A 12,983-nucleotide genomic window follows, 5' to 3' on the forward strand; every position below is an offset into this window, starting at 1 on the left:
TAGCATCAAACAATGACTTTAAAATGTCATCTACTGAGAGCTCAGTCAATTCCACCTGTAGTTCTTTAGGTGCTTTGGTGATATCAACTAGGTGAGGCGTAAATGCTAATTTCAGTGTGATATCATGATTGTCAAAGTCAGTGAAACTTTCATTATATTCTCCAATTAATAGGTCTATAACAGCTGCATATGCTTCAAACGATTCGCATATATCATCCTGCTCATCAATGCCTTTTGCTAATTAGGGTAAATGTTCATCCAAAATTTCCTTTTAAAGAAGAAGTGTTTTGAAAAAAGATAGCTTTTTTTTTTCTAAATGCATGGATTTTTTTGCCACATAGCATATATAGACTTAGTTTTACCTTGTAAGGAAATATTCAAGCCATTTTGATTTGCCATGATATCACACAGAAATGCTGCATTCCTATATGAATCTTCTTTCAATAATTCACATTGCTAATTCTGTTCTTCATAAAATTTAATTATCTGTTCTTGAAGAGATAAAATTTTGGCTAACACCTGGCCCTGCCATAGCCAATGCATTTAGAATGATACGGCAAACCCACACTGAATACCTCATCATTCAACTTTATCATGTTCTGAAACTCAGGATGCCTGTGTTGCATTTGCACAAATATAGTTAACAATACTTATAACTTGTTGCAAAATGTCACTTAAAATAGTAGCTTTAGCACAGAGATTTTGCTGATGCAAGATACAATGAAAAGAAATGAGAGCATCTGGATCTGTTAATACTTTTTTTTTTGAGACAGAGTCTCACTCTGTTGCCTGGGCTTGAGTGCTGTGGCCTCAGCCTAGCTCACAGCAATCTCAAACGCCTTGGGCTCAAGTGATCCTCCTGCCTCAGCCTCCCGAGTAGCTGAGATTACAGGTGCACACCACCATGCCAGGCTAATTTTCTTCTATTTTTAGTAGAGGCAGGGTCTCGCTCTTGCTCAGGCTGGTCTTGAATTCCTGATCTCAAGAGATCCTCCCACCTCGGCCTTCTGGAGTGCTAGGATTACAGGCATGAGCCACCACGCCTGGCCAATCTGTTAAGTTCTAACTTAACCTCTTCTTTGCCTCAACTTGGCCTTCTTTTTGCAGGAGAGACTTCATTTGAAACAACAGTCCCATTGCATCCTGTGCAGGGTTCACCTTCAGAAACTCCTCGATCAGGTGCCATTCAATCTAACAAGTCTTGCTGTTATTAAGGTTCAGTTGAGTCTGATTCATTAGGCACCTTCTTTTCATAGTACACATGGTGTTAGATTCTGAGAAATAAAGATGAATCAGGCAGAGTCCTACCTTTGAAAAGCCCACAATCGACATATCATGGATTATAACTCAGTGTGATTAAATGATGGAGTGGGATGCATGGGCACAGACCAGGTATCAGTTACTTTGCCCAAGGGTAGATGTAGGGAAGGCTTAATGGAAACGCCTTTTGATCTACGTCCTGATAGATCAAATAGTATATGAAAGCACTTAATATACTTTCCAGAATGGTAGCCTGCCTCCGGTTGAAGACTTATTCAACAATTCCAGCCCAGACCCTTCTCCTGAATCCCAGATTGTCAGACTTTACAAGCACCTACTAGATTTCTCTATAATGATATCCTGTAGGCACCTAAACCTTAACGTTCCCAAACTGAACTCAGTATCTTCCCCCAAACCTACTCTTGCTTACATCTTTGTTATTTTGACTAGTGGGATCACTCATCCATGAAAGCACAGACCATAGAACCAAAATTACATCCATGACTGCTTGCTCCCACCCTAGCTACCTCTAATCCCCAAATCCTCCTTTCACCAAATCCAGCCTTTTCTTTCCTCTAAGAGTCTGTAAACCCTTCTTCTTAGCTTCATTCCTATTCGTTATTGCGTCATGATCGCTCACCTGGATTGTTACAAGTATCCTTGTACCTACCCTTGTCTCCCTCCAGTTCAGCCTTCCCACAACTTGCACAGTGACTTAAAAGTCAATTTGGGGACTCCTTCGGAACGCGCTGGCACCATGTTCCGGACCGCCCTCCTCCTGTAACCGCATTCCTGGGAGGCAGTGGATCCAGAAGCACCGGCGGCCGCGCTTCATTTCGTTGCCAGCGAAGCAGAACATGCTCGGGGCCTGGAGATGCAGGCGGAGAGCCCCTACTGGCTGAGCGTGCCCCACCTGACCGCCGGGCAGGAGGCCGGCCACGCCGCGGTGCGCAGGGCGGAGAGGCCTTGGAGGCCCTCACGGCGGCCACCACTGCCAAGATCCCCCCGCACAGATTTGTTGCAGACCAGCTCAACCATCTCAGTGTCACCAAGAAGCGGTCCTAATCCTGAGCCGTCACCCCTCGATTTTATAGATCACGGGCGGGGGCGGCTGCCCTGTCTTTACCTGGTCCTGGAACTGAAAAACTAGTTCCTATAAAAATGTGATCCTTTGGACCAGTTTTATTAAAACAAACTTAAGCATGGTGGGCTGCATATCGAATATCTGAGGCTCTAAATTCCCTAATACCTAAAAGTCTAATCACTGTCTATTTCTTGTTTCTTTAGCATGATAGGAAGATAGGGATTTCCTGAGTCACAGATGGTGTAAAATGTATTTTGAATGAAAACTGCAATAAAGCTGTGGACTATGATTTGGGGTGTTTGCCTAAGTATGAGATACTTGATGGGGGTTTTATCATGCAACTTTATTTAGTTGACTTACCTTCTGTCAAGGATAAGTGCCTAAACTTAAATGGAAATAGCTTTTTCAGTTAAACATACTCCTATAAATCACATTTTCTTCTGGGATTTCACTACTAAAAGTGGACATTTAAGTGAAGTAAAAGATATTTACCTGAACGTATATCTTTTAAAAAACAGCTTTTTGGCAGGGTGCAGTGGTGCCTGCCTGTAGTCCCAGGCAGAGACGGAGGGGTCACTTGAGCCCAGGACTTGGAAGTCCAGCCTGGGCAACATAGCAAAACTCCATCTCTTAAAATACATGTAACTAAATATAGCTTTTTTGAAATATACCATGTAATTCACCAGTTAAAGATGTCTGTTTTTTAAAATAATCTTTTTCTCAGTATAATAAAAATAGTCAAGTACTTTGTCTTACAAATACATACTGTGTAGGTGCATATAGCACCCATAGAGCTGGGACTGTTTTATTTGTGAGGAAACACTTAAGCAACTTGTCCAAAGTCACATCCAGTAATGAGAGAGACTTGAATTTGAATTGCTGCATAAGACAGAAATCTTGTTAACTGCTATACGTATGTTTAATAGCAAAATACACAGAAGAAAATCAATCTCATTACCCACTGAGATAATTCTCCATTAATGAGACAATCCTCATATATGTTTTTTCATCTAGTCTCCTTATATATGTTTGAAAATGTACAGGTTATAGATAAAAGAAATTGAGAGCAGAATCTGATGCCAAATGGCTTTCTAGAAAGATAGTACAAATTTCAAGACTAATGTTAATTAGATGATTCACATTTTAATATCTGCAATTTATACAGGCTGTGGTGAAGGCACATTGATTTTATTATTCATTACATCTAACAAAGTGCCTGGCAATAGACATTTCATAGTTGAATGTTTATCCAAACTGAACTTTTAAATTAATGTGTCATATTCTTGTTGTTCCAATAAATTCACTGGAAAATTTCCTGGGGAAAACAAAAAGTGAATTGGATCATACCTCTCCCCCTACTTAGTAGTGTGGTTCATAGTTTCACCTACTGCTTACACATTAAGGTCCATATTTCTTAGCAGGCATATAACATCCTTTATAATGAGAGCCTCCTGCTCCAACCTCATTTCCCAGCAACCCTCTTCTTGTACTTTCTGTTCTAGAATCCCGACCTACTTATTTATACCTAAACTGAATATGCTATACTGTTTTAGTCCCCTTTTACATAAATTGTTCTTTTTATCCACAATTATTTTCTCTTTCCTTGCTCTGCTTATCCAGGTTGTAAACTCCTATTTATCTTGTAAAAGCGAACTCAGATGTCACCATCTCTTACTCCTTCCCAGCCTAATAATTATTCACTTCCTCCTTGACTACAGCATTTTGTACAGGTCTCTATTATAGCATTTACCATAAATCATGCGACTGTAACATGACTTCCGTGATGAAAGGGACCATGCCTCCTTCATCGTTATATCCCTAGTGCTGTAGTAAAGTGCCTAGCATATAATTAGCAATCAACACACATTTTATATTACTTTATTTATTTATTTTTGAGAAAGGGTCTCACTCTGTCATGTAGGCTGGAGTACAGTGGCCTGATCATTGCTCGCTGCAACCTTGAACTCCTGGGCTCAAGCGATCCTCCTGCCTCAGCCTCCCAAAGTGTTGGAATTATAGGCGTGAGCCACTGCGTCCAGCCCAGTACATTTATTTCAAGCCATCCTCCTGCCTCAGCCTCCTGAGTAGCTAGGACTACAGGTGTGTGCCACTACACCTGGATAATTTTTTTAATTTTTTGTAGAGGCAGGGTCTCACTATGTTGCCTAAGCTGGTTTCGAATTCCTGGGTTCAAGTGATTCTCCCACCTTGGCCTACAATACACATTTTACACCTCCTTTATATTGTATCCTGTGTGAAAATATAAGTTATACATGTCTATACCTATTTATACAAATATATACAGATATATTTGAAAAATATTTTATTATTACAAAGCATTACATTTAAATTACAAAAATAATCATAAAATATAGACTATCAGTAAAAGCACCTAATCTCACTTACTCATGTGCAGCCATTATTGACATTTCAATATAGAATCTTCCAATTGCTCTTCTATATGTATTTGTGTACACACTTTGCTTGAGTATGGTACAGTGGGAAGTGTTGTAGTTTAGGGATAAGGTTTTCTTTTTGGCTCGATCTCCAACTCGTGGGACCTAGAGAAAGTTATTCAACCTTCTTTATGGAAATAATTAAGCTTTGTCTTCTTATCTTAAATAGTGGTATGAAATTCAAATGAGGTAATTCAAAACAAGAAGGGACTTTGGCAATCTTCAAAATGCTACGTAATTTTATTCTTTTACAGCAGTGCAGTCTTGAAGTTAAAGTATTTGCGGCAGAGAACTTATTGACCACAGCCCAGATGTCAGGGGGCAATCTACTGAAGGTCACATTGGAGGCTGCCTACTCTGTGCCTGAATCCTTTGTTCCCGTAGGACCCTGAAGAACTACATGGTTGGTCTGCAAGTTCCATCGCCTGGAGAGGTATAGCCCTACTGCCAGATTTTATGTAGATTCAAACATGTCTACACTCATGGCCATCTCTTCCTCACCTGCTAAGATTTCATTCAAACCATTTCTCTGCTAATGGCTGAGATTTATTTTAAGCTTCAAAAATAAAGTTTATTTCTGTTTTATAAATTTTCTTTTTTTACTTGAGCTCATCATGGGGGTACAAAAGCTCAGGTTACATACATTGTCCATGTCCCGCCCATCACCCTGAGTCAGACCCTCAGGCGTGTCCATTCTCCAGACAGTGCGCCTGGCACTCACCATGTAGTCATACCTCCATCCCCTCCCCCCACTCCCCTCCTCCCCGAGTCAGCACCTTCAAGCATGACCATTCCCCAGACGGTGCGCAACGCACTCATCATGTAGGCATACACCCATCACCTCCCCCCACCCCCTGTCTCAGTCTGATATCCAATTGGTATCCTTCTCCGATGTGCATTTAGGTGATGATCAGGGAAACCAGTTTTCTGGTGAGTACATGTGATGCTTGTTTTTCCATTCTTTGGATACTTCACTTAATATAATGGGTTCCAGCTCTCTCCAGGAGAACCAAAGAGATGTCGTATCATTGTTATTTCTTATAGCTGAGTAATACTCCATGGTATACATATTCCACAGTTTACTAATCCATTCATGGATAGGTGGGCATTTGGGTTGTTTCCACATCTTTGCAATTGTGAATTGTGCTGCTATAAACATTCGGGTACAGGTGTCTTTGTTTTAGAATGACTTTTGTTCCTTTGGGTAGATGCCCAATAATGGGATTGCTGGATCGAATGGTAGGTCTACTTGAATCTGTTTAAGGTATCTCCATAATGCTTTCCACAGGGGTTGCACTAGTTTGCAGTCCCACCAGCAGTGTATGAGTGTTTCTCTCTTTCCACATCCACGCCAACATGTGTTGTTTTGGGACTTTTTGGTAAAGGCCATTCTCACCGGAGTTAAGTGATATCGCATTGTGGTTTTGATTTGCATTTCCCTGATAATTAGGGATGTTGAGCATTTTTTCATATGTTTGTTAGCCATTCTTATATCTTCTTTTGAAAAATTTCTATTCATGTCGTTTGCCCACTTTTTGATAGGGTTCTTTGATTTTTTCTTGCTGATTTTCCTGAGTTCTAAATAGATTCTTGTTATCAGTCCTTTATCTGATGTGTGGTATGAGAAAATTTTTTCCCATTCTGTAGGTTGTCTGTTTATTTTCGTGACTATTTCTTTGGCTGTGCAGAAGCTTTTTAATTTAATCAGGTCCCATTCGTTTATTTTTGTTGTTGCTGTGATTGCCTTAGGGGTCTTCTTCATAAATTCTTTACCTAGACCAATGTCTGTAAGAGTCTTTCCTACATTTTCTTCTAGAATTCTAATCGTTTCCCATTTAAGGTTTAAATCTGTTATCCACCATGATTTGATTTTTGTGGGAGGTGAAATCTGTGGATCCTGTTTCAGTCTTCTACATTTGCCTATCCAGTTTTCCCAGCACCATTTGTTGAATAGGGATTCTTGTCCCCAGAGTATGTTCTTGTCTATTTTGTCAAAGATTAGATGGCTATATGAGGATGGTTTTATATTTGGATTTTCTGTTCTGTTCCACTGGTCTGTGTCCCTGCACTTGTGCTAATACCAGGCAGTTTTAAGAACCACAGTCTTGTAGTATATTTTGAAGTCTGGCAAATTAATACCTCCCATTTTGTTTTTGTTTCTTAAAATTGCTTTTGCTATACGGGGTCTTCTCTGATTCCATAGAAAGTGTATAATTATTTTTTCTAAATCTGTGAAAAATGATGTTGGTAGTTTAATAGGGATTGCATTGAATCTGTAGATCACTTTGGGTAGTATAGACATTTTAACAATGTTGATTCTTCCGATCCATGAGCATGGTATGGTTTTCCACCTGTTTACATGTTCTACAATATCCTTCCTCAGTGTTTCATAGTTCTTCCTATAGAGGTCCTTTACCTCTTTAGTTAAATATATTCCTAGATATTTTATTTTCTTTGTTGCTATTTTGAAAGGTATTGAGTCTTTAATTTGGTTCTCCGATTGAATGTTATTGGCATATATGAATGCCTCTGATTTGTGTGTATTGATTTTATAACCTGAGACTTTACTGAATTCATTAATCAATTCCAGGAGTCTCTTCATTGAATCCTTGGGGTTTTCCAGATATAACATCATATTATCAGCGAAGAGTGAGAGTTTGATCTCTTCCTTCCCTATTTGGACTCCCTTGATTCTGCTCTCTTGCCTGATAGCTCTCGCAAGGACTTCCAATACTATGTTGAAAAGTAATGGGGACAGTGGGCAGCCTTGTCTGGTTCCGGTTCTGACTGGGAATGCTTTCAATGTTTCCCCATTCAGTATGATGTTGGCTGTGGGTTTGTCATATATGGCTTGTATCATTTTTAGGTAGGTCCCGTCTATGCCTATTTTGTTAAGCATTCTTATCATAAAAGGGTGTTGAATTTTGTCAAATGCTTTTTCTGCATCTATTGAGAGGATCATATGGTCTTTATTTTTGCTTCTATTTGTGTGGTGTATTACATTTATAGATTTGCACATGTTGAACCACCGCTGCATCTCTGGGATGAAGCCCACTTGGTCATAATGAATTATTTTTTTGATAAGCATTTGGATATGATATTCTAGGATTTTATTGAGAATTTTTGCATCTATATTCATGAGAGAAATTGGTCTGTAGTTTTCTTTTTTTTGTTGCATCCTTTCCTGGTTTTGGTATCAATGTTATATTGGCTTGGTAAAATGTGTTGGGGAGAATTCCATCCTTCTCGATATTGTAGAATAGTTTATGTAGGATGGGCACCAGTTCATCTTTGTATGTGTGGTAAAATTCGGGTGTGAACCCATCCGGACCAGGACTTTTCTTTTTGGGAAGGTTTCTTATTGCTGTTTTGATTTCAGTTCTTGATATTGGTCTATTCAGGAATTCTATTTCTTCCTGATTGAGCTTGGGAAGGCTATGTGTTTCTAAAAAATTGTCCATTTCCTCCACATTTTCCAGTTTGTGTGCATAAAGATTTTTGTAGAATTCATAGATGATATCGTGTATCTCTGTGACATCGGTTGTGATTTCTCCTTTCATGTTCCTGATGGAAGTTATTAGAGATTTTTCTTTTCTGCTCTTGGTTAGTCTAGTCAGTGGTGTGTCTATTTTATTTATCTTTTCAAAGAACCAACTTTTTGTTTTATTAATTTCTTATGGTATTTTTGTTGTCCTTTTCATTTAATTCTGATTTGATCTTAATAATTTCTCACCTTCTCCTGGGTTTGGGGTCAGTCTGTTCTACCTTCTCCAGCTCTTTGAGTCTATTTATTAGGTTGTCTATTTGTAAGTTTTCTGTCTTTTTGATATAGGCATTTGTGGAAATGAATTTTCCTCTCAGGACTGCTTTAGCTGTGTCCCATAGATTTTGATAAATTTTGTCTCCTTTGTCATTTAATTCAAAGAATCTTTTGATTTCTGACTTGATTTCTTCCTTTATAAAATAATCTTTCAGGAGAAGTTTGTTTAGCTTCCATGACTTTGAGTAGGAATGAGAGTTTCTGTTAGGGTTCATTATTACTTTTATTCCACTGTGATCTGAGAAGATGCAGGGTATGATTTCTATTTTTTTAAATTTTTTAAGGCATGCTTTATGTCCTACGATATGGTCAATCTTAGAGAATGTCCCATGAGCTGATGAGAAGAATGTATATTCAGTAGATTTTGGGTAGAATGTCCTGTAGATGTCAGTCAGGCCCATTTGTTCTAGCATTCTATTTAATTCCATTATTTCTTTGCTTATTTTCTGTTTGTAGGATCTGTCCTGTACTGTCAGTGGGGTGTTAATGTCTCCAGCTATTACAGTATTGTTGTCTATCATTTGGTTCAGTTAAAGTAGGGTTTGCTTTATGAATCTGGGTGCCCCTAAGTTGGGTGCATATATATTAAGTATGGCTATGTCTTCTTGTTGACTTGTGCCTTTCACCAGTATATAATAACCATCTTTGTCTTTTATTACTTTTGTTGGTTTAAAAACTAAGTTATTGGAAATTAAAACTGTCACACCAGCTTTCTTTTGGCTACCATTTGCTTGAAATATCAATTTCCATCCTTTTATTTTCAGTCTAAATGCATCTTTGCAGCTTAGGTGAGTTTCCTGAAGACAGCAGATACTTGGTTTGTGTTTTTTTATTCATTGGGTCAGTCTGTGTCTCTTGAGTGGGGAATTCAGGCCATTGATATTTATTGAGAGAACTGATAAGTGGGACAGACTTCTGTTCATCTTGTTGGGTAGAACTTCATGGCTATGTTTTCTCTCTTGAGCCATTGTGGTGGCTGGAATTTGATCTTTAGCTCCTGAGTGGTTTTACATTTGTGGGTCTCTACATTTGTGTGCTGATCCGTGTGTAACTCTCTTTTGAGTACTTCTTGGAGGGGTGGTCTTGTCTTGGTGAATTCCCTCAGTTGTTGTTTATCTGAGAATGTCTTAATTTCTCCTTCGTATAGAAAACTTAGCTTAGCTGGGTACAAGATTCTAGGCTGGGCATTATTCTGTTTCAGAAGAGTGAGAATGGGGCCCCAACTTCTTCTTGCTTGTAAGGTTTCAGTTGAGAAATCTGGCGTAATTCTAATGGGCTTTCCTTTGTATGTTACTTGTTTCTTTCTCCTTACAGCTCAAAGAAGGGTGTCTTTAGTGGATATTTTGGTCAGTCTGATGACTACGTGGCATGGTGTTTTCCTATTTGCTATGAATCTACCAGGGGTTCTTTGAGTTTCTTGAACCTGTATATCTAGAGTTTTAGCAAGGCCTGGGAAACTTTCCTCTATTATGTCTTCAAATAGCTTGTCCAGCATTTGCTTCTTGTCTTCTTCACCCTCAGGGATGCTGATAACTCCCACGATAGGCTTCTTCACATAATCCCACATTTCTTGTAGACTCTGATCTTTTTTCTTATTTCTTTGCTCTATCTCTGTGACTGACTTATTTAATTGGAAAGAGTTATCTTCAATCTCTGAGATTCTTTCTTCTGTTTGATCTACCCTGCTCTTGAGACTTTCCACTGTGTTTTGTAGCTCCCTGAATAAATTCTTCATTTCTAGGAGTTCAGTTTGGGTTTTCTTCAATATTTCAATTTCCTCAGTGAATTTTTCTACCAACTCTTGGATTTTTTTTTGTCGTTTCTTTGTGTTGGTTATCCTTTTTTTCTTGTATATTATTCAGCCTATTTATAATCCATAACTGAAATTCTTCCTGTAACATGTTGTTATTTGAATCTGGTTTGTGTCAATTGGTAGAGAGCTGGTATTTCCCTTTGGGGGCAAGGTTTCCGTTTGGTTCTTTGTGCTCCCCATATTTTTCCGCTGAGCCCTTCCCATCTGGATCTATTGTTAGATCTTTTCTCACAGCTTTCGTCTGGATAACAGCACGCCTTGTACTCTGTTCTTAGGCTGTGAAACAATCTAGGTATGTTGCTTCGTTTGTCCAGAGGGGGAGACTGTTGTGTATTGTTTAGAGTTTTTTCTATCTCAGTTGGGGGGCTGCTTCTGATGGGTGCAGCCCCAGAGGATTGGTTTGACTTAAGAGCTGTTTGGCAAGTTAAGTCACTGTGTTGTGGACTTTTGGTTAGGAGGCAGGATTCACATATTTGCAAGCAGAAAGTCTCTGTCTCCTTTTTTTTTTTTCTTTTTTCTTTTCTTTTTTCCTGTCTTTTGGTTCTTCCTCTAGAGGGGTGGTTTCTGCCTCTTTCCACAGGAAAGACACTAGCTAGAGGGAGGAGGCGGTTCCCTTGCTCGCTCACTGTTCCAGCTGCTGCAGCTCCCACGGGCAAAGGTCTGCCCTGCCCCAGTGTCCCCAAGGTCCAGGCTCTACACTCTTGTGTCTGGGAAAGCACTCAGTGTTCACCAATGGGCAGGCGTCCTGGAGAGGGTCCACGGACCAGGGGAGGGAGCCACCCACGGAGTTGCCTGGCAACCTATGGCTCCGCAGCAGCTAGGCCTTGGACCCCACAATGGCGACTGCCCGCCCGCAGATCTCCGGCACTGGGGGTGAATGTTCAGGATCCGGCAGGCACCAGAGCTGGGGGCCTGGTGAGCTCAGGAGTATATACTAGCTCCCCGGCTAGAGTGCCACCAAAAAGAAAGAGGAAAAGAAGAAAAAAAAAATATATATCTGTAATTCAGTCACCGTTCCCTGTTTTTCACCTTGGCACAGTTCCGTCCCTTTCCCTTTGAGAGCCGCGTCCCAGCGGAGATCCCGTAGAGTCTAAGCTGTTTCCCGTTGATGTCTCCTGTCCACAGAGTTCATACAAAGCCAGAACTCTTGGCGTGGGTTCACACTCTAGGGGAGGGAGCCACCCGGGACCCACCCGGCACCCTAAGGTTCCGCAATGGCTGGGCTGTGGACCCCAAGATGGCAACCGTACACCCGCAGATTGCCGGTGCTGGGGGAGAATGTTCAGAGTCCGGCAGGCACCAGGGCCGGGGACCTGGCGAGCACTGGGGCCCACCATAGTTCCCCAGCTAGAGGGCCACCGAAGAGGAGAAAAGAAAAAGAAAGAAAGAAAAAAAAAATATATATATAAAATAATAAAAAAAGAAAAAAAAGAAAAAGAAAAAGGAAAAGAAAAAAATAAAAAATAAAAAATAAAAATAAAAAAATAAAAAAGAATAAAATAAAAAATAAAAATAAAAAATAAAATAAAATAAATAAATTAATTAAAAAAATTAAAAAAATCTGTAATTCCACAACCCTTCTCAGCCCCTCGCTTTAGCACAGTTCCGCCCCTTTCCCTTTAATTGCTGCGACCCCGTGGAGATCCCCTAGAGTCTAAGCTCTTTCCTGCTGATGTCTCCTGTCCACAGAGTTCATACAAAGCCAGAGCTCTTGGCGTGGGTTCACGGACTAGAGAAGGGAGCTGCCCGGGGACCCGTCCGGCACCCTATGGTTCCGGAGTGACTAGGCTGTGGACCCCAAGATGGCCACCGCGCACCCACTGATCGCGGGCGCTGGGGGAGACTGTCCAGAGCTCGGCAGGCGCCAGAGCCTGCAGCAGCTCCCCGGCTAGAGGGCCACCGAAGGAAAAACAAAAAAATCTATACTTCCGTGATCGCGGCCCCTCACCTTAGCGCAGTTCCGCACCTTTCTCTTTAAGCATTGTGTCACCGTGGAGATCCCCCAGAGTCTAAGCTCCTTCCCGCTGATGTCACCTGTCCACAGAGCTCCACGTCTCCCGCGGTGATTCTGCACCGACTTCAGTCAGATCCCTGATTGAGTGGGTGTGGGGGTCAGTGGGGAGAACAAGCCGCTTTGCTGTGGGACTGAACCCGCCTCTAAATTTTGTTTTATATAAAGAGTTTTGTGGCTGGGCATGGTGGCTCATGCCTGTAATCCTCCTAGCACTCTGGGAGGCCACGGTGGGAGGATTGCTCAAGGTCAGGAGTTCAAGACCAGCCTGAGCAAGAGCGAGACCCCGTCTCTACTAAAAATAGAAAAAAATTAGCTGGACAACTAAAAAAATATATAGAAAAAAAAATTAGCCGGGCCTGATGGCACATGCCCGTAGTCCCAGCTACTCGGGAGGCTGAGGCAGGAGGATGGCTTGAGCCCAGGAGTTTGATGTTGCTGTGAGCTATGCTGATGCCATGGCACTCTTGCCTGGGCAACAGAGTGAGACTCTGTCTCCAGAAAAAAAAAAAAGATTTTTGTGTTTATAATTTATATAT

General features: G+C 40.8%; 1 protein-coding gene and 1 pseudogene across 1 annotated transcript in view; both read left to right on the forward strand.

The window, feature by feature from the left end:
* The first annotated feature begins 2,017 nt into the window (after positions 1-2,017).
* Positions 2,018-2,325, forward strand: LOC123650030 (annotated as a pseudogene).
* Positions 2,326-5,096: 2,771 nt separating this feature from the next.
* The window catches only part of LOC123649755 (cilia- and flagella-associated protein 70-like), a 47,007-nt gene continuing 39,120 nt past the window's right edge, over positions 5,097-12,983 (forward strand). The window contains 2 exon segments of the mRNA XM_045567930.1: positions 5,097-5,187; positions 5,190-5,233. Of these exon segments, the coding sequence (XP_045423886.1) occupies positions 5,112-5,187; positions 5,190-5,233 (120 nt within the window). The 5' untranslated portion in view covers positions 5,097-5,111.

The sequence above is a fragment of the Lemur catta genome, chromosome 14 (assembly GCF_020740605.2).
Source record: "Lemur catta isolate mLemCat1 chromosome 14, mLemCat1.pri, whole genome shotgun sequence".
Taxonomy (NCBI): Eukaryota; Metazoa; Chordata; class Mammalia; order Primates; family Lemuridae; genus Lemur; species Lemur catta.